Here is a 22368-nt window from a genome sequence, read left to right as displayed (position 1 = left end):
CAGACCTGCAAGTCACCCCTTGTGCGGCTCTGCCGAGGAGATTAGTGGCGATGAGCTGCACGGGGAAGATAAGGACCACACAGGCAGTCCTGAGCCACCCTAAGAGGAAGCGCGGGTGGACGGCAACTCATCTACACAGCAAAGCCGCTCCGACAAAGAGTGCACTGGCAGCCCCATCATTTGAACCCAGGGCCGTGTGCCCGGCTGCCCCAGCTACACAGCACTCGGGGGGATGCTGAACGACCCCGACCAGACCAACAGCCCTCCAGCAGCAATCCCAGAGCACCCTGTCTCCTGTACAATAAGAATCTCAGGGACCACAGGCAGATAGGTATTTTACTGCCCTTTATTCTATTTATATTCCTTGTGACCTTTGAAACTCCTTCTTCCTCCCTAAGATGGGAGCCAAACATGTAAAGGCAGGAAGCAAATTTATTTCCTTTTGAAGTAGTGCCAATATGCACTGACACAGTAAAAAAAGAATACAATAAGCCACCCTAAGGGCGCAGGGTTTCTGGCACAGCAGCACGTTAGCGCATACGGGACTTAAAATAAGCCTTGCAAACAATCCAAAAAGTGGTCAGTCAGATTAAACAATTTTTGTAGGGAAAGCTATCAAGTAAACATGGGAAAGCAACAAAAGCACAACCTGGACTTCTTCCAGGACGAATCCAAAACCAATTGCTTCCATGCTGCAATCACGTGCGAGACTAAAGGGAAAGAGGACGAGCTGGCTGCTTGCTGCCCACTTCGGCTATAAGCTGGGTCCCAGAGCACCCTGTTGGAAACCACCTCTCCCTGCTTGTGCGACAAGAAGTTATTCCAGGAATATTCCTTTGTTCACTAGCACGATCCTGAGGCTTTCCCAGATGTTCTTTCTATTGGGATCAGCAGGGCTGTGGAAGGACCTGAACCCATGATGATAAGTATCATCACCATTGGGGTGCTGGTGGACGAGAAGCTCAACATGAGCCAGCAATGTGCGCTGGCAGCCCAGAAAGCCAACCGCATCCTGCGCCGCATCAAAAGAAGCGTGGCCAGCAGGGCGAGGGAGGTGATTCTGCCCCTCTGCTCCGCGCTGGTGAGACCCCACCTGGAGTGCTGTGTCCAGCTCTGGAGCCCTCAGCACAAGAAGGACACAGACCTGTTGGAACTGCTCCTTTGGAGGGCCACAAAGATGATCAGAGGGCTGGAGCCCCTCTGCTGTGAGGACAGGCTGAGAGAGCTGGCGTTGTTCAGCCTGCAGAAGAGAAGGCTCCGCGGAGACCTTCCAGCCCCTTCCAGTCCCTAAAGGGGGCCTACAGGAAGGATGGGGAGGGACTCTGGATCAGGGAGTATAATGAGAGGACAAGGGGTAATGGTTTCAAACTGAAGGAGGGGAGATTTGGATTGGCTATCAGGAAGAAATTCTTTCCTGTGAGGGTGGTGAGGCACTGGAACAGGTTGCCCGAGGGAAGTTGTGGCTGCCCCATCCCTGGAGGGGTTCAAGGCCAGGTTGGACGGGGCTTGGAGCAACCTGGGCTGGTGGGAGGTGTCCCTGCCCAGGGCAGGGGGGTTGGAACTACATGATCTTTAAGGTCCTTTCCAACCCCAACCATTCTATGATTCATTGACATCACAACTTTGGGTGTTGCAGTGCCGATGAAACAAGGGTGAGCCCCAGGTGATGGAACGCAGGAGGAAGGCATGCCGAAAAAGGTACCAGGACCTCATCAGTTCCTCTGGAAACCAAAAGCAGAGCTCGAAGTGTAACAGAGCAGTCTCCCAGATAGTCCACCACAGCACCTGCTGCTCCGTATGTCTCGGAGCTGGGCTGCATTCTGCCACTTGGGACCAAGAGGAATGGACTGATGAGGGGCTGCCCCAGCAATGCTCAGCACCTTGCAGTCTTTCTGGGGGGTCATAAATGAGTGTTTTAAAACAAGCTTTTACTGATTTTTAGAGCTCGCTCACCTTGTGTTGCAAAACATACATGGCTGTGAGTTATTAGCCCCTGTTATTAGCCCTCACATGCCAGCCAACAGCAGCCCCACGCCACGTGGGACCAGCGCAGTGCGGTACCAGCACTGGTGGGACCAGCAGCCTCCAGCCAGCACGTTCCCAGGTCTCTGGTGAGCACCGTTCAGGACCAGCGCGACCTGCCAGACCCACCAGCGGACCCTGCCACAGTTCCCCCTGTGCTTCGCAGCTACAGGACGACGCAAGCCACAGCAACAACAGTATTTGGCTGTGTAAAGCCAGCTGCGTTACAAAACATCCCGTGTCCTTTCCGTCCACCAAACAGTTAGCCTGTTAGGCTCAGGCGCCTGTTGACTCTCCTTTCGTTGCTGACCTGTTGCCTGGCTATGTAAGCCAGAAAGAAAAACATGACCTTGATTCACAGCGGCACGATTAGCCCCGTCCCTGCCCTGAGAAATATGTCGAAGCAAAAACGCAGCTTCAGAAGAGGGACCATCACGTCCCTTCTCTCGGCATCTATTAAAACCTCCTTGCAGGCCACCGAGCTCCATGGGCAGCCCCAGCAGGACGGTCCCATTTCCTTTACCAAGGTGGGGAGGGATTTTCTGACAGAGTACCCGGAGTTCAGGAAGCCAAGACCCAGAAACACCCCTAGCCCTGCAAGCCGAGCAGCTAAATGCTGCAGAGCAAAGCTGCCCCTCCTCATCCTCCTCTCCCCACGGCACAACCACCGGCTGTTGATGCTCCACAAACCTCAAACAAGCTGAATCTCTCCCTGTACGGGCACGAACGCCGTCCTTCACTCGAGCACCCAGCCCAGCTCCAGCCACTGTGAAGCACAGGGCGCTGGGCTGACCCAAGGAGAGCAAGAGCTGCAGGAGCGCTAGAAACGGTGGACAGGAGAGAAACCAACCCAAGCAGCGCTGCGGGTCACCAGGACACTTTCCTACACCGCAGCGGGTGCTTCTGCGGTTGGCGTCACCACGGGAAATGCCACGCCACAACGTGCACAAATAGGAGATCACGGCACCTCAGACAAACCCCACGGGTAGCAGGTCCCCATGATCCTCAGGGCGCAAACAGGGCTGGACGAAGCGGTGAAGATGGACGTGTAAGGAAGAGCCTAGCGCTGGGAAGTGCCGAGAGCGCAGGGATGAATTATTTAGTTTTGGCCCCAAAGAGGCCATTTCCGTGTTTGCAGAGCAGTGCCAGGGACTGCACTGAGAAATACCAAGAGGATCTAGGGTGGCATCTGAGAAAAGCATCTCCAGACAGCAAATGCAAGCAAAGAGAGAAAGGAAAAGACAAGAGAGGAAGGGGACTCAGCTGGAGCCAAGAGTGATTTGTTTTTCACTAGATACAGGAGTCTAACGTAGGCTTGCACTGAGAAAGGAGAGAGGCAAACTGGGGAAGGGCCTACGGGAGCGCAGACGAGACAGAGAATGGTGCAGTGAGTTCACAGAAGAGTTCAAGAAAAGCAAAAAGTCTGTCTGTGAGGAAGATAAGGCTGGAGAAAGGGTGGGAGAGAGTTTACGTCACATCTCAGTTCTCTGAACTGCAAGGTGGGGGGCGGGGGCGGGGGGAGCAGCGATTGCTGCACAAGGCGCTGCACCCAGAGGCAAAATTTCTTTTCCGAATAACATAAGCAGGAGTAATAAGAATATCACTATCGCTCCTTGCAAAGCTCACTTTTCTTGTACTGGAGACACCCCAGCAGCACCTCCCACAGCTATGGAGCTACGGGAGAGTAGTGAGACGGGGCCGAACGACCGCGCGTGGCAGACCCACGGGAGGTGTCCCATGACGCAGCGTGACCCAAACAGCCGAGCAAACGTCTCTGAGAATTTCAAACCCGCTTTGTTACAGGCGACGGTTGTGTTTGGAAGCCGGACTTTCCTTCTGAGACAAAAAAATAAAAATAAAAAAAAATAAATCCACTGACCTATATAAAATATCCAGCTTAAGTGAACCAAAAGTGAAAGTGAAAAATAAGCATCATTAAAACTGCATAATAAAACACAAAGAAAAACAGTAGGAGTGAAAAAATAGCAGTCTCCTGTACTGCGTAACCCCTTTGGAAGGAGCTGTTTTGCAGAGGCGCAGGGACACGCAGGTATTACTAAAGCTGACATTTTAAAATAAAGCACGTTAACACACATGCAGCAGGAAAGCACCAGCACCGCAGACATGGCAGCAGAGTTTTCTTGGGGCTCCATCACGAGAGCTGCTTGCAAGGGCAGAAATACAGAAACAACGGGTGTGGCTAAACGGCTCCGGTGGTGAATGATTCACCAGAGAAATCTTTTTTGGAATTAGTGAGCTGTCTCAAATGAGTTTTGCTTTAGCAAAGGCATTATATGCTTAGAGAAGCATTACGAACGAGTCATGCGTAACACTCGCTAGCTTTTACCACTAGGATCTGTTGGCTTTCAACATCCTGGTAATTTTAGCCAAGCCAGAGCCTTGGCCTCAGCACCAGAAATTCATGCCCGCTCTCCGAGCTGAGTCCTGTAACCCCTAGGTTCCTCTCCCGAGGATATGTGCACAGAAATACATCCTTCCTCTTTAACGTGGACTGACATTTTGCTGGGATTGAACAGCTGCTGCTTTGATGCCCGCCCAAGCTGCCAGCCCGGGACATGGACCTGGTGGAGCGGGGCCAGAGGAGGCCACAAAGATGATCTGAGGGCTGGAGCACCTCTCCTACGAGGACAGGCTGAGAGAGCCGGGGGGGTTCAGCCTGGAGAAGAGGTTCCAAGGAGACCTTCCAGTTCCTGAAGGGGCTCCAGGAAAGCTGGGGAGGGGCTGTTTGCAGGGGCACGTAGCGACAGGACAACAGGCAATGGTTTAAACTAGAGCAGGGCGGGTTTAGATCAGCCATTAGGAAGAAGTTCTTTACACTGAGGGTGATGAGACACTGGCCCAGGTTGCCCAGATTGGGGGTGGAGGCCCCATCCCTGGAGACATTCAAGGCCAGGCTGGATGAGGCTCTGAGCGACCTGATCTAGTTCAAGCTGTCCCTGCTCACTGCAGGGGGTTGGACGGGATGGCCTTCAGAGGTCCCTTCCGACCCAACACATTCTACGATTCTATGATTTCCCCACAGAGACCTCAGCTGCTCGGCACAGACCCGCAGTGCCCGTCGCCCATCGCCAGGACCGTGCCACGAGCCAGGCCGAGGAGGCGGCTCCTGAGGGAGACGGGAAACCAAAGCGGAGTTGCGGCACGGGCAGGCGCCCTGAAACAGGAGTCTCTGGGGAGCAGAGGTGGTGTTTCTTTGAAGCCCGTTTAAAAACACTCAGAAGGGACAAAAATCAACAAGAGGTTAAAGGTAAAACACTTTACAAGCAGTTCATTAATTGAAAAGAGAAATGAGAGCGTCAGCGCCACAGCAAAATGCACAAAACCAGGCAGCCATGGAAAGGAAATACTTTTGCAAGTAACCTGGGAAAGCAGAGAGGGGAAATGGGCAGGAATGGGCTCAGGCACCCAAAACACTGACCGAGCCGTGCTCCCCCCTCACCCTGCGGGCAGCGGCAGCCGGGGAGAGCAGGAGCGCGCAGCAGGGCAGCGCTCGCTTGTGGCTGTAGAAACAAAGCCACAGCATCACCCTTGATACTGCTTCCCAGAAACACACGTCGCATCCGACACAGCGCCAACTGTCTCGATCCCTGCGGTTCTGCCTGAAATTCTAAAAAGCAAAGCATCTTCAGGAGGGAGAGCGCTTTGGAGGAGAAAACAGGTTTGTGACGGATTTAGCCGCCGCCTGAAGAAAGGAGGTTATGTGAAAGGGCGAACGCTAAGAGAGGGGGTTATTTAGACTCGTACAACGAGCTGCCTGTGACAGCTCTTGCCTTGGTTCTCCCAGAGCCAGAAAAAAGCAGGGACCTCCAGACAGGTTGACCTGTCCTAAGTTAGGTTTCTAAGGCAGCAGGAACTAATAGATCACAAGAGGCATTTCCTTCTCTCCATAAACTACAGGACTCTAAAGAACAAGGTTTGGCTGAGGCAAATTTAAGGTGTAAAAATTTAGGGCAAATAAACCCAACCCTGGCTAGAGAACTGTGTGACCATCTGTGGCCTGGGAGAAGGAGCTGTGTAGACTAAAGCAATGAATGCTCCATTTCCAAAGGCCTCCGCTCCTTCTTCTTCACTGCTCTGCACAGCAGATACACAGATTTTTCCTAGGCAGTGACTGCATTTTTTCTGTGTTTAACATTATCAGAACAAAGAAACTACCTGTTCCAAGAAAGCTGTATGCACTGCAACTTACGGTTTGAACATTTCATCTGAACGTCTGCTTCCAGGTAACAGAAACTTATTTTGCACTTTTTGACTCTGCCATGCTGGCTAGAGTCTCACGGATTCAGCTCACTTCCCTGTAAACATACGGATGTGCATTAAACTAACATTGATGTAGGAAAGTCAAGTACTGGAAAACCATCTCTCTCCAAGGCTTGGCCATCTCGTTCTCTGCTGGGGCCATGCTCCTCCTGGAGAGCGCCAGTACACAACCCTCTTGTGCTGGAGACCATTGCAGGGAGCCAAGCCAAAGCCACTCTGTCCTTTCACAGCACACGCACCGTGGTGGCAGCATCCTGCACCTCTGGCTACAGACCCTCCCCAGCTCAACTCGCCATCTTCGCTGTACAATCATAGAATGTGTTGGGTCGGAAGGGACCTCTAAAGGCCACCTAGTCCAACCCCCTGCAGTGAGCAGGGACAGCTTGAACTAGATCAGGTTGCTCAGAGCCTCATCCAGCCTGGCCTTGAATGTCTCCAGGGATGGGGCCTCCACCCCCTCTCTGGGCAACCTGGGCCAGTGTCTCACCACCCTCAGTGTAAAGAACTTCTTCCTAATGTCTGATCTAAACCCACCCTGCTCTAGTTTAAACCATTGCCTGTTGTCCTGTCGCTCCATGCCCTTGCAAACAGCCCCTCCCCAGCTTTCCTGGAGCCCCTTCAGGGACTGGAAGGGGCTCCAAGGTCCCCCTGGAGCCTTCTCTTCTCCAGGCTGAACCCCGCCCAGCTCTCTCAGCCTGTCCTCGTAGGAGAGGTGCTCCAGCCCTCGGATCATCTTTGTGGCTTCCTCTGGCCCTGCTCCAACAGGTCCATGTCCCTCTTGAGCTGGGGCTCCAGAGCTGGACACAGCACTCCAGGTGGGGTCTCACCAGAGCAGAGGGGGAGAATCACCTCTCCGGATCTGCTGGCCACGGTTCTTTTGATGCAGCCCAGGATGCCATTGGCCTCTGGGCTGCAAGCACACATTGTTGGCTCATGTCCAGCTTTTCATCCCCCAGTACCCCCAGGTCCTTTTCCACAGGGCTACTCTCTATCACGTCAGCCCCCAGCCCGTATTGATAACGAGGATTGTCATGACCCAAGTGTAGGACCTTGCACTTGGCCTTGTTGAACTTCATGAGGTTTGCTCGGGCCCACCTCTCCAGCTTGTCCAGGTCCCTCTGGATGACATCCCGTCCCTCTGGCACATCAACCGCACCACTCAGCTTGGTGTCGTTGGCAAACTTGCTGAAGATGCATTTGATCCCACTGTCTATGTCGTTGATGAAGACATTGAACAGCACCGGTCCCAGTACGGATCCCTGAAGGACACCACTTGTCACCCCTCTCCATCTGGACATCGAGCCATTGACCACCACCCTCTGGATGCAACCAGCCAGTCAGTTCCTTATCCACCGAAGAGTCCACCCATCAAATCATCACCCATCAAAAACATGCCCCCAGAAAAGTGCTCAGCCCACCAACCTCAGTCTAACAGTTAACAAAAGCCTTTCGTGGTTTTTTTGTGTGTTTTTTTTTTTTTTTTCCAGCATTCAACCAGCTGCTTAGTTAAAAAATAACTGAACCAGGCTGAACTGCAGGAGATATCCTCTCCGCACCCATGGGCCAGCTCATGGCTGCCAGAGCTGGCTCCGGGCTCAGACGAGTCCCCCACTCCCGGTTCAGAGATCAGGCACGCTGGCAGCAAACGCTGTTACTATTTTTATATTGAACACACCACAACAGAAATAAATGGCTGCTTAAAGAAAATAAAAACCCTATTCCACTAAAAAACTCTCTTTAATCCCTGCTGAACAAGGTTGCTCTCTTTCCTCCCTACAGGAGGCTGCAAAATTAAATTTGTGCTGTTTGTGAGGTGCTGAGATATCACAGCAACATGTACCCGGAGAAGCCCCCGGGGAAATGAATAAACTTTGTCTTGTGAACAGGGAAACAAGAGCAGAGCCACACAACACAGCGCGATAAACAAAGTTATCCAGTGGGCATCTTTCACCCGTGCACTGATCCTGGAAAACGCAGCCTGTGACCATGAAAAGACCACACTGTAACGCAGACATACAAGAGGACCGGAGTAAAAACTAAGGCAATTTTGGTTGTGGCATTTCCTGACTTCCAAGAACTTTCTGCAGCTTCCGCACAAGCATTTCAACTCGACCATGGAGCTTCTTCCCTACGGCGCTCACCAAAACGCCTCCTCCAGCCTCCAGTCAGCTCTCAGCCTCTCTCCTTCCAAAGGCTCTTCAGACACACAGAGCTCGTTTTTCCCAGGGCCGATGGCCCATTCCCACAGAGATCAGCTGTGCTGGCCAGTGACCACCGCAGCCACTACGAGCAGCTCCAAGCCTCCCCAGGCTGGAAAGGCAGGACACAGCAGAGCAAACAGCAAGCGCTGGCTGCTTTCTCCTGCGAGGCCCAACATCGGCAGGCAGCATGTCACCAAATCCTCTCGTGGGTTTCACAGTGGCCATGTGTCAGCGGAAGAGAGCGAGGACGCCTGGAGAACCTTTCCCACCTGGGACAGACCCTTTCATCAGCACCACTGCCATAAAGCACGCTCCCGCATCGTTCCCAGTCCTGCTCTCCATCCCGTTTATCCCCCTCTGCTCACCAATTTCTGTTTGGACTTCCCAGTTTAACTTGGTGAACAGCAGATTTTTATCAGAGTTCCAACACACGCTCGCCCACGAGCATCACTTCCCCAAAAGTTTCAGAACGCTCCCACCTCTCCCCGCAGCAAAGGGGCAGAGAATTTCCCAGAGAAGGTGGCTGAGGGAACCATGTCATTTTTAAATGACTAAGCAGCCTCTTCCCCTAGCCCTCTTCTCAGAAACAGATGAACAACTCGGGGATGACACTTCCCAGAAGTATTTGGTGAAGAGTTTTGGCCCAGTCTGCGTGGGGATGAGATTACACCAGAGTGCAGACAGAGGGTATTAATGGAAAGTGCCGGCAAGCTGGCGAGGTGGTTATCAGCTCTTTCAGAGGAAAAGAAGTGCAGAGGCGGCGCAGAGCCTCTGCTAACAGCAGGCGTGCTTCCGCAAGCGGCCGTGTTCCCTCAGTTGGCCTCGAAGCGAACAAAAAGCCCCAGCAAACATCCCATGGCGGAGCACGCTCGTCACCATTGCTTCTGAGGAGCACAGATTGCGGTGGTGCAGAAGCTCAGAGCGGTTGTCCCAGCTCCCAAGGAAAACGAGAAACCGAACTCCAGGACATCTTCAGGCACCAGTATAGGTTAGGGGTAGACCTGCTGGAAGGCAGCTCTGAAGAAAAGGATCTGGGGGTCTTGGTAGACAGTAAATTATCCATGAGCCAGCAATGTGCCCTTGTTGCCAAGGCGGCCAACGGAATTCTGGGCTGCATAGGGAAGAGTGTGGCCAGCGGGTCAAGGGAGGTCATTCTCCCCCTCTGCTCTGCCCTGGTGAGGCCACAACTGGAATACTGTGTCCAGTTTTGGGCTCCCCAGTTCAAGAGGGACAGGGAACTGCTGGAGAGAGTCCAGCGTAGGGCAACCAAGATGATGGAGGGACTGGAGCACCTCCCTTATGAGGAAAGGCTGAGAGAGCTGGGACTCTTTAGCCTGGAGAAGAGAAGGCTGAGGGGAGACCTTATTAATGTTGACAAGTATCTAAAGGGTGGGTTTAAGGAGGACGGAGCCAGACTCTTTTCAGTGGTTCCCAGTAACAGGACGAGGGGTAACGGGCACAAGCTGGAACATAGAAAGTTCCGATCAAATATGAGAAAAAACTTCTTTACGGCGAGGGTGACAGAGCCCTGGACCAGGCTGCCCAGGGAGGCTGTGGAGTCCCTTCTCTGGAGATTTTCAAGACCTGCCTGGATGCAGCCCTGAGTGATGTGCTCTGGGCAATCCTGCTTTAGCAGGGGAGCGGGACTAGATGATCTCTAGAGGTCCCTTCCAACTCTGAAAAAGTCCGTGATTCCGTGATTCCCCAGACTCCAGGCAGGCATCAGAGCGTTCCACAGCGTGGCGGAAGTAGTACAACAAAACGGGGCGGTCTTTCCAGCCAGGTGAGCCCTTTCGCTCCAGCAGGGGCCCTTCCCTGGCCATGTGCCAGGCACGCAGCGCACACGCCGACGCTGAACCGCGTCGCACGGAGACCCGGCACACCCGCCTGCCTTGGCCTCCGCACACGCGCTGCTCGGCGCGGCTTCTTGCGGGCTCGCGGTGCTCCATGGCGTGGTGGGGCAGCACTGCTGGCCCCTGGGAAAGAGCAAGAGCAGGCTGCTACCACGGGATTTATTAAACCAGGCTACAAGGCGGCTCCTCAAGCCAGGGAAAAAGCTCGCTGCCAATGCACTGCAGGCAAGGAACTTGCTCTCGGGCTGTATGATGATGACGAGCTGCATGTTAGACTCCGCTCCATGGCAGGAATCGCTCTCAGCGGCTGACTGGCGACTTTCCATCAAGCGCTTACCAGCCTCCAAACTCGCAAGGCTTTAACGGCACTGTATGCAAGCTGCTCCCCTAGCAGACACAGGAGAGAGCAGAACAGGGCAGATCATCCCCTTCGCTGTGCTCACAGACAGTCCCCAAACACGAGAAGTAAGAAAGAATTCCCATCCCAAAGCCTTTGGCAGCCATCAGTAACAGCCTGAGGGGTCTATTCCTCTCTGAAAAGGCAGTGGCATTTCTCTTGCATCTGAGGATCATTAAATGCTGCCCACCCACCACCTCTCAAAGCTCACAGAGGTTGTGAGCTTGTCGGTCACCATACCCTCACAGGCTCTAACTCAGAGAGGCTCTTCAGAGATTTCAACAAGAATTAAAATTTTACTGTCCTGGGCTGCTCACTCATCCACCTTGGAGTCGAGACACGAAGGCACACAGAAGGACCCACGACTTTCCTGTCGCACTGTCCCAGCAAGCTCCTCTTGCCTGCCAGAGGCACAGACATCAGCGTCAGAGGAGAAACTCCTCCAAAATACACTCTTAGAGCTTTGATTCAAATACGTAGTTTTCGAAGCCTGTACTTGTTATGAGGTGCTACACCATCTGTGAATCGCAGCTAAACACACTTCCACATGTTTGTTTCTGGCCATGAATACTTCACTAGCTCTTAAGCTAAACCACCTGAAACCTGACCTCAAAATTTTGGCCTGCGTAAGCCCCAGCGAGCTCCCTGTTACTGGGCTTGCCTGCACTGTGTCCTCAAAGCCAAGATCTGGCCTTTCCCAAATGCTCTGAAGCAGCGGTTTTCAACTTCTGAAACAACCATTTGAGAGTTTTTGGTCAAAGAGCCATTTTATATGTTTTAGCAGCTGGGAGAAAAGCGATAAGAGTCAGACAACGCCGACGTAACGCTCTTCTCCAAATTGCTTTGCTAAATACATGGTTTGGTTTAGTCTAAAGCCTTCTCCTGTCTGGGACTGGCAAGTCAGTGGCAGTCAGTTGTAAATTAAACAATCATTAAAACTGAATATCAATTTTGCAAGCTGAGGCTTGAATGCTTCCCCAGTTGGGGGGTCTCTTCCCCTCCAAGGCTCGCCGGGCACCCAGAGGAGATGGGAGTGTGGGAAGGAGAGCTGGGGACTGCGGGAAGGAGGAGGGGGCAGGTATCCTTTCCAGAGGGAGGCGGGAAGGGAATGGAAATAACCTCTAGAATTGATGGGAATGGAAACAGAGATGGGAAAAGAAACTTAGAATTGCAATTGCGACTCAGTTTTAATCTAACGGATGGAGCAAGGGGAAGGAGAAAGCAGACCAGGGCAGGCACGGTTACAAGCCAGAATTAACCCCCGCATCCCCACACAGACACTCCTGGTGGCCGGCACCCACAACCCTCTGACAGCTGGCAGGTAACAGGAGTCTGTTGTTAACGATCAGCTCACAGACCTCCTTCTGCAGCCTCGCTGAGAGCAATGCAGCAGCAGCAGCGCTGCTTTGCACTGGTTTGAAATGCTACAAACAGCAAACGTAACTTCTGAAACCCAGAACGATATGCCATAGTCCAAACACAGCCCAGGAGGCCCGTGATGAAAAACCCTGCAGGGACAGGGTGCGGGCAAAGACGTGGAGTATTTGCAGTAGCGACACCAGATGATGCTTTCTCACTCCTCTCATTGCTGGTGGCTGCAGGACTGGGGGGGCTCCCACAGTTGTTAACTGTAAATCCCCACCTGCAGACTGACGCTTCCCTGCCGTTGCACATAGTGTTGAATGAACAGCCCAGCCCTAGCCGGCAGCAAGCAGACGCGGAAGAGCCTGCCTGATGTTTCACAGGCAGCGAACGGGATCTGAATGGGGCGCAGGCAGCAAGGGCTGCAGGACCTTGCTTTGATCTTCCAGGCTGGACCTCAGGTGTGGCAGAAACCTCCTCCTACGTGCTCCTGCAGCGCCATCAGAAACTGTAGCCATATCAACATCGCCTGCTCACCTGCCAACACAACTCACACATTTAGATAGATTAAACCCTCTTCTAAAACAAACCGTTACAGCCTTTTGTACTGTAACTCACTGATTTACTTATTCCTCTCTTTGGGGATGTACACTGAATTCTGAGGTCAGAAGATGGCCTGGTCCAAGCTGCCCTTGTTCCCAACATGTAAAGGGCTTCATAACAGGCAGCTGCTATAAACTTCAGGGGCCAAAGAAAGTCTGAGATGTGAGCACAGCAGACTGCCTCAACAGGGGAATGAAGAGAGCCTTATGATAAACAAAACCAAACCAACCCACTACCGAGAGCCTGGATTGTACGTTCCAGCTCTGGGAGGCTGATGGACCCACCAGGAACCTGGTCTCCCAACGGTGAATGCAAAGACGACTATAAGGACTGTCTGAGTCTTGTCGTGCTTTCTCCTTCGACTGGGGGAAACACAGGGCAGGAGCAGGGCACTACAGTTCAGCAGGAAGGAGCAAGACCCAAAGGCTTTGAAGCACGGATCAATATTAGCCAAGGGGGGGATGGGTCTTTTATGAACAGTAGCAGCAATCGCGACATCTCACTTTTCAGAGTAGAAGATGACACGAAAGTCACATGCAAGAGAGCTGCACTAATGTAACACCGTGAGATAAGATTAAAACTAACAGGAAAAAAGAAAATTTCAGAGCGCTTTGTGTTTCAGTCGGTTGCGTGTTGACCTTTGCGTTTCGATGCTCAGGCATTAAAATATATCTACAAGTGCAACGTTTTCTGTAGTCCCACAGCCTGCCATTGGTAGGTAGCGTGGGGGGGTTCACAGGCAAGAATTGTCCCAAACATCGCTACTGCATTTTTGCAACTATATCACTTGGTCTGATAAGACACTTCAGCTCTCTAAACAACTTGTGAGTGCTAAGGTACTGCGAGGAGGAGGAGACAGCAAGAACCACAAGGACAGCAGGGAAAAATCAGTCATTTTCTCTCAAATGGTAAGGAAATAAAAGTGAAGCAGGAAGAAAGCGGTACCTCTGTCAAAGGTCTCGGTCTTCTCTCTACAACAAATTCTGTGTGGCAGAGCTCACAGTAACTTGTGTTGGAGGAGGATAACCATTTTTCCAGGCAGCTCTTGTGCACGGTGCCCAGTGTTCCTGTGCAGTCACACGGGGAAAGCAGTCCCTCCCCATTTCCACCTTCGTGACAGATTCGACAGATGGGACCATCACTAAAGAGGCAGACAAACAGAATGAAATCACGGTCAGAGCAGGCAGAATGAAACAGCCACATCGGAGAACGGGGTCCGATCCCACCAAGGCCCCAAAGGGCACACGCACAGCGGGCAGCGCGTGGTAGAGCCTCCCTGGCACGCTGCCACTCTCCGAAGCAGCAAGAAACCAGTCTCAGGGGAGTGTGGAGGTTCCCAGGACATTTTAGGTCAGTAAAATCTGGAAGCCGTGTTGATGGGCACCACAACATCCAAGAGAAGCTGGCACTCAGCCACAGAAGGGACCGCAGCGCGCGTGTCCCACAGTCTCCGGCTCCGCTCACAGCAGGCTGACACTGGACCTGAAACCAACCCTGAAGCACTGATGCAAATCCGGAAGCCCAAAGTGAAGCCGGATGATCCACACTAGTCACAGCATGCCCTCGGCCACCTGGAGCCACTCAAGAGGTCTGCAATCATAGTTGCATTTATCAGATCGCCTACCCACTCTCACCCCGTCTCCGCTCTGCACCTTGGGTTTAGCAGTAACTGCGTAAGGAAGAGCGATATCTAAAGACACAACCACATTTACCCTGGAAGCTCAGCTCTCCAAGGACACAACGTATTTCATGGCAAGCAGTCACCCAGACTAAGTTCTCAGCATACAAACCCTCTGCCTGTCACAGTGCAGTAACTCACCCAGCATCCTACCTGCAGCACACCGCCACACAGAAAGCCGTTCTGCAGCACTCGGGGCTTTAACTCGCCGCAGAAATACCTTTGTCGAGGGAGATCAGTTGTTTGCTCGGGCAGAAGCTCCTCCTTTAACGCCGCAGTGCTCCAACCACCACCATTTCTCACCCCCTCCTTAGCTAGAGGTTTCAAATACAGAATCAAGTATCTTTGGTCGTGCTCAAGATCTGCTCTCTTGGGATCTCACAGAACTAGAGATCAGACCAAGAGAAGTATCAAACGCTTTCAGAGACACTTGCAACCTTCCCCACAGGTGGCCTGCACCGCTGATCACACTCGAACCACCCGTTCCTTCCCAAGATGTTCCCTCACGCCTCTAACTGGCGCCACTGACTGCGGACTATTAGTGCTACTGCTCCAGCATCCAGCAACCCTTAGCTCAGGTGGATCAGATGACGCTCATACGACAAATTTCCATCACAGACTGAAGTAAATTTTTTGTGCCTGTGTAAACTCAGGGCATCCAGTGTCCTCCTGTAGCAAGGATTTTCTCTAGCTGCACAACCAACCAGGTCCTTTTCACTTGAAACCTCTCGTTTGCTTGTTTTGTGTACTGTCCCCTCGTTCTTGTCCTGTAAGAGACAATGTTTTCCACACCCCCCAGATTTACAGACCTCCATCACAGACTGTTTGGTCACCTGTTTCACGAGCAGAAGAGTCCTAGGCTATTCAGTCATGCCTTAGAGAGAAACACGTCCACCTTTCTGAGCACCTTCACTACCCTTCCCTTTACCTCTTGCATTGCTAAAACACCCTTTTAGAGCTGCAGGGACCACAGCGACAGTTTTCAAGATGCAGGCACACCAGGGGGTTTTGCAGTGACTGGGTTCTGTTCTTCGCTGCTTTCCTAAATCTTAGCATCTTATTTGCCTTTTGGTTACTGCTGCACGTAACCACCACAGGCCCGAGATCTCCTTCCTCCAAACCCACGAACAGGTATGTAAATCCTGGACTACTGTTCTTCATCACTGCACACTGGAGTGCCCCCATTATTCTAGCCTGTATTTTAGGTCCAAGGGCATCCCAGCTGGCATCTGAAGGCACAGGTTTCCTAGAAGCCCTGTGCCACATCTACCAGCCCCATCATGAGGATGTCTTGGGCTCCCTGGGAAACCTCAAATGGCTCCAGACACCAAAGGTCGCTATTCTCAGCAATTCAGTACATCTCTTCAGCGTTCGCCATTCACCAAGATCATTTAGGAATAAAACGCTGGACAGCAGAGGCCCGAAGCAGGGCTCCCCTCCCTGGACTATGGAAACCAGCCACTCACTAGTATCTCACGTCTTTCCCACCTTCCAACCAGCCACTTCTTTCACCCAACAACCGTTCTCTTACATCCCTAGTTGCACCGATCTGGGGGCGGGAGGGAAGGTGAGAAAGGAACATCTTTATTTCAAACACCCTATTGCATGCCCTCTTGAAATGCAGGTGAGCTGTATCAGCTGTCACCTTCTTCCACAGGTTGCTGACAGTACAAAAGCCACACTGGTCCCGTCTCACAGTTCACACTCCGCTGCTATTCTGACTTTAAAAAAAAAAAACCTCACCTGCCTGCAACAGAAGTTTGTGGGACTGCAACACAACGGTCAGGACAAGCAATCCGCAACCTTCAAAAGAGGTAGCGCCACTTCCATTAGTTTGCGCAACCAGACAAAACAGAAAGCAAGAGCGAGACGCGGAAACACAGCGCAAGGCAAAGGAGCGCGCTGGGGAAAAGCCTTGGTGGGACATGAAGGGAAGAGAAGAGCCAGCAAGAAAGCGCACATCAGCTCACTAAAGGAGAGCAAGACTCCTCTCCGGGTGCACCGTAGGAGACCTCTACCACTGTCAACTCAATGGTTGGTTTCATCTCATCCCAATTGGACTTCTTTATCATATTTAGGGCTGTGAAACAACATACACCCACTGCACCATCCCCTCCTCTCTGCCACATATGACAGGTGAACCACTGACCCTTGTTCTCCCCTCATTTTCATGCGCCTTTTATTTACGGGACTTCTTCATCCAGGACAATCCCTGCAACAGGAGTCTGAAGGGGTGGTGGGAACGCCATCCTCAGGGATACCGAGCACCGCATCGGAGGAGTCTCTGAGCGATCTGATCCATCTTTGCAACTGGCTTTCCTCTGAAAGCAGGCTGGACCAGACGTCCTCCAGAATTCCCTCCCAATCTGAATTATTCGACAATTCTGTTACCTTTACTGCCCTAAAGCTCAGTGCTGTATCAGAACGACAAAATTACAGCCCACTCACCGAGCCTTAGGGACAGACCAAAAAAACCCCCAAGCCTCCAGCGCTCTCACGCATCCGCTATTTCCTAACAAAAGCATTTGTAAGATACTTCATACATTCTCTTCCTGTTTGAGAAGTTTCATATTTCCAGTGCATTAATACAGCACTGGCTACCAACAAACAGGCCAGAAGGAAAAAAATTTGCTGACAGTGCGAGAAAAAAAAAAAAAGTTCTTATCAGACCTTATTTCCCTTCCTTCCTCTGCCCGCCCCCCCCCGCCCAGCCTGGTCGCCCTCCCACACAATACACCCTCAAACAGAGTTTCCCAGCAGGCTGTAGAGACCATGTCACTAATTCCACCTTCCAGTACAGTCACGCTGCTCCTGCCTTCGCTCTGCTGGCGACAAAGAGACCGAAAATCCACCACCACCACCAAAACAAACAAACTGGTGTCCCGTGAAGACAGTCACATGAGGAATCCTGTGAGGTTTTTTTTTCTTTTTTAACCTGTAATCTCAGGTTTCCCCACACAGTTTTTTTACACCTCCACAAGTTTTAAGGGGGTGCGCATCTTCTCGCCAAGCCTCTCTGTTGTCAGAGAGCAAGCTCTGCTCCCCTCGCGTTTTTATTGACCTGCTCCAGGTTTGCTAGATCCTGCAATTACGTTCGCCTTAGTTCTCTCATCTGGCTCGCCTGCTTTCCTCCCCCAGTGTTTGCAGTCACCACTTTCACACCTCATCAACGTTTGGCCAAATTCATTGAAAAAAATAACAGCTGTTCAGACAGGATCCGAACACAAAACGTGGCCGGCCTCACTAGCTGGACTGAACAACGCTGCCAAGTGTCCTCTGCTCTGGAAGCTGCTCAAAATACACGATGAGAAGTCACGTCAGGAAGAGTCTGAGCAAACGAAGCTGCCACATGTCCCCTCTAGCTGGACACCACAGTTCCTGCGACACGAACACCCTGGGGGTGCAAATCGACACCACGCCTTTACTCCACGGCTGTCTTGGAACAGGGGCTGTGCTCCATTTTCAGCTCTCAAATCACCTCCATGAACACGGCCTTTGCTATCATGGCGTCCCACCTTCACTGCCGCTCAGCAAGGACTTGGCAGAGGCACATGGCAAGCGGCAGCCTGCGCTGGCCCATGCTGGAGCGGCCGCAGCCCGGGGGGTTCTGATGAACCCCAGTCCACCAGCACAGACCACCGGCACGAGCTCCTGCAAAAAGAGCACAGGCCTGGCAGCAGCCATCTGGCTAACAAGGATTTGCACTCCATATTAGCGCCCTGGCGAACTCCTTCACAAGACTTTGATGTCTACCTCTACCCCTAGAGGCACAAAAAAAAGTGGGGGGCAAAAGCGCAGATGCAGTCATCCCAAGCCCCTTCCCGGAAGCAGCCTTACCTCTGGGCGCCCAGCGCCTTGATCACGGTGGAGAGGAGCCGCCCGTCCTTGGCGGTGACCTGCGTGACGTACTGCGGGCGACCGATGTCGTTGTCCTCCACCGACTTGGAGAGGGCGGCGCTGCCCGGGCAGTCGCAGAGGGAGCCGGGGAGGTGGCAGCAGTCACCCGTCGTCATGGCAGCTCTGGGCCCCTCTGCTGCGGGACCGGCACTGGCGGCACGGAGACCTGTGGGAATGGCACCGCGGTGAGAGCCCGACACCCCTGGCCAGGGCACGGGCGTCCCTCGCCACCCTTCTCCATCCCTGCTCGGGCTGGCAGCACCCCAGGGCCCCAACAACCACGGGTTATGCTCTTCCTCTGTCCCTTTTAATAGGCTTTGTGAGGCTGCCTTGCCATAAAATTAAGGCTCCAACTGTCCTACTTACATAATTTAGCGTCAGAATTGCAAATTTGCCTTTCCCAGAGAGAATTCCTGTTACCCACCCTTTAACCTGATGAAGCCTTTCAAACCAAACGTGCCGATGCAGAGATGGGGAAGGCAACCAGAAGCCCCGCAGGCCCGTGTTGTTCTGGCTGGAGCCGTCCTGAAATCTTACTTTCATACCCTCTGTAAAACTTGCAAAGTTTCACCTGAACACGGCACTTAAGCCGCTTTGCGTGCCTCCATTCAGGTAGTCCCTTCTCAGTTGCGTTCAGGTGCTTTCTAAGCCCATTAAAGCCTGTCCACCAAACTCCAAAGGCTCCCTCCTCTGCCCAATCTTTGATTTTACGTTTTTTTATTTCTTCACAGAAACGCACACGCTCCTGTTTCCGCATCCCATGTGGTATGTCCCAACAGTGAACGTGCAGGTATTAACCACCCAAAAGCATTGAAAATCCTCCCAGAGCTCCACGGAAAGGGCAGCGGGACAGTTTTCCTCCTTTCCCTGCCAATGGTTCAGACCAATCAGGGTTTTTAGAACAGCCAGGTGCAAACAGCAAAGCAGCCCATCACCTTTGGGGCGCCTCTGCAATTTCCCCAGCAAAGAGAACACAAGGAACAAGCAGCAAATGCAAGAATCGGGGAGAAGATGGAGAGAAAAAGCCCAAGGTGACAAACCAGGAGCTGGCTTGGATGAGCCCCGTGCAGACGGGAGAGCTTTCTGCCTTTCAGGGCAGGCAGCAGCTCGCCCAGCTGCCCGCAGCACAGAATCCCAGACTGGCAGGGGTCGGAAGGGACCTCTGGAGATCATCTCCTCCAACCCCCGGCCACAGCAGGGTCACCCACAGCAGGTGGCACAGGAACGCGTCCAGGCGGGGTTGGAATGTCTCCAGAGACGGAGACTCCCCCACCTCTCTGGGCAGCCTGTGCCAGGGCTCTGCCACCCTCACAGCAAAGAAGTTCCTCCTCGTGTTGAGGTGGAACTTCCCATGGGCAAGTTTGTGCCCGTTACCCCTTGTCCTGTCCCCGGGCACCACTGAGAAGAGCCTGGCCCCATCCTCCTGACACCCCCCCTTTCAGTATTTATAAGCGTTGATAAGATCCCCCCTCAGCCGTCTTTTTTCCAGACTGAAGAGACCCAAATCCCTCAGCCTTTCCTCATCAGAGAGGTGTTCCAGCCCCCTCAGCATCTTGGCAGCCCTTTGCTGTCCCCTCTCCAGCAGTTCCCTGTCCTTCTGGAACCGGGGAGCCCAGAACTGGACCCAGCACTCCAGGTGTGGCCTAAAGCATGCTAGAGCAGCCGTGTTCCTCCCTGGCAGGGGGAGTCTCAATCCCAAGGACAGGCATGCTTTGCAGATTCAGAAAAATCCCATTTTCTCCAGTCTCCTTTAGCCTGGTCCCTAAGAGGCAGCTGGGCAGAAACAAAGAGCTGGGGTTACAATCAGTCACAAGCTGAACGCGAGCCAAGAGCATCGTGCTGCTGCTGGTAAAGACCAAAATCCTCCTGTCTGTAAACAGGAGTGCCTTATGTAAGGCACACGCAGTAATCCCTGTGCACCAGCACTGCCGGGATCAGCGCCGGAATTCTGTCTCATCCTGGTGGCTGGATTTCAAGAGGGAAACGAACCCAAAAAGAAGTTCAAAAGAAGTAATGAAAAGGATAAAACGCCCAGGGCGAGGGGGAATCCCAAGCAAACAAACAAAAAAAAACCAACTCCAAAACTTACCAAAGAAAAAATATGAAAAGAATTAGGTTTGAGGTTTGTTTAATTTCGGTGGGGGGGGGAGGCAATCTTTAATCCCCATCTCCTGCAGGTAGAAGCAGGCAAACAAACCTTCGCCACCCCATCCAAGGAAACGCTTTTTTGTTTTGAGATCTCTGTGCACAACAGGAGTCAAACATTCCCATGAAACTGCAATTTCGTCAGGTTCAGCTAAGCCTAAATCAAACTAAAATAGCCAAAGAAAACAAGGGCTTCTTCCTGGTTGGAGGCTTGGCTGGACTATAGAGGAAGAAAACAAAAAGCCAGAATAAGAACATGATCTTTGAAAGCCCTGAAAACACTGATCTGGGTAAGCACAAGTGTTCTTTCGTGTCTTGGAAATGAAGCAACTCTTGCACAACCGAGGACTTATCTGTCAGGACGGCTCCCCTCACGGGGATCGCGTTCAAGCCGGGGAGCGCACTCCCTGCTGTCTCACCGCCCGACACCAACTTTCGTAGCGTCTCCTCAAGTTACAGGTTTTCTAATTTCTAGTAGAAGAAAAGTTTCCAATCTCTTTATTAACGCCGCTCTCGATAACTCTCTGTAATCCCTCCTCCACCTCTGACCAGGAACGGGCTTGAGCCTGTGGGGCAGGTCAATCCCCATTGAAACACACGGGAATCTTTCCATCAACTTAAAAATGAACTTAACAGACCCAGCGCTGCCTTGACTCGGCCTCTCTCTCCACCTACGCAAAGAGCACGCAGGGTTACAGCCACTTTTCTTATTGCTCGCCTTTTTCTTAAAAAAAAACAAAACAAAAAACTACAAGCTCTCCAACTTTAAGGAGCAAAAAGTAAGATGCTAAATGCCATTGGAATGACTTAAGTCAGCTGTTCTGCAAGTAAAGGAGTTCTTTCAATTTTAAAAGCCTCTTACTGAACCAGGCATGAGAAGATATATGCTTTTAATAAAAAGGTCTGTTCCATTTGTTCAGCCAAAATGTTGTTTATTTTTAAGTCCAGAGGAAAAAGGTCCATTTTGCGTATTGGAATGAAACTGCCCTCGCTCCCTGTGTCCTGGGAGTATTTACACTGAGGCTCTTTGTGCTCCACATCTGACAGAGACGGGCAGCACCGCGTCCTTGCCCTGGCAGCCCTACCCAGGCTGGAAGGGAATCGCCACCCTGCAGCCCACCAGGAATCGCAGGGTCTTCTGTTACAAATTATTTGGCATTTCCTTGTCAGGGTCCATCCCAGGGCGGAACCTGAAGCCGCTGCTTTAATATCTGACTCATGCTATTCAGCAATTACAAAGGAAAAGCAGCAAGATTTTCATGGATCTTAGTGAGGAAGTAACTGAAATCCAACGATAACATCTGCAGTGCGCTCCAGCTCCCATTTCATACCCAGCTGAGCGTGAACCACGGTGTACAGCCAAGCCAGGCCCTTCCCTGGCTCCCTAAAGCCTCAGCTCATCAACGCGCAGCGTTCTCTCGTAACTGTCAACAGCTCATTGAACCCAAACCCAACGTTACAGCAGAAACACCAAAACCTCAGAGTCGGAATCAAGATCTAAACAGCTGGTTTGAACCACACGCTGCTTTTTTCTGGGCAGCTGTGATTTCTGAGACCTTTCCTTGGGGATACCTTTCTTGTTTCCTTTTTTTTTTTTTAAAAAAAAAAAAAGGGTCTCAGAGACATTGGGTTTATTATCAATATCCCCTCTGCTGCTGCAGTTAGACATGAGCAAATAAATCAGAAGTCTCTTCTCAGCACCATTTTGTATCCTCAGCTTCGAGCAGATCCAGGACATAAAGGGCTGCATTTGTAGAGACTACTCAAATTGAAGAAAAACAAACTCTGTTTGTGGAAAGTTGGCTGAGAAGAGCGAGTTATGCACTAGGACTCCAAAACTCAAACACGTGCAGCGAGATGAGCCAGGTCACAGAATCCCAGATTGGCCAGGGTTGGAAGGGACCTCTGGAGATCATCTCCTCCAACCCC

General features: G+C 52.1%; 1 protein-coding gene across 1 annotated transcript in view; it reads right to left on the bottom strand.

The window, feature by feature from the left end:
* Window positions 1-22368, bottom strand: part of MARCHF2 (membrane associated ring-CH-type finger 2) — a 40683-nt gene that overhangs the window by 5777 nt on the left and 12538 nt on the right. The window contains exons 2-3 of the mRNA XM_074566130.1: window positions 18235-18460; window positions 13665-13860 (exon numbers count right to left, since the gene is read on the bottom strand). Coding sequence (XP_074422231.1) covers window positions 13665-13860; window positions 18235-18410 — 372 coding nt within the window. The 5' untranslated portion in view covers window positions 18411-18460. The remainder of the gene's footprint in view (window positions 1-13664; window positions 13861-18234; window positions 18461-22368) is intronic.

The sequence above is a fragment of the Larus michahellis genome, chromosome 23 (genome assembly GCF_964199755.1).
Source record: "Larus michahellis chromosome 23, bLarMic1.1, whole genome shotgun sequence".
Taxonomy (NCBI): domain Eukaryota; kingdom Metazoa; phylum Chordata; class Aves; order Charadriiformes; family Laridae; genus Larus; species Larus michahellis.
This window is presented reverse-complemented; position numbering and strand designations above follow the sequence as displayed.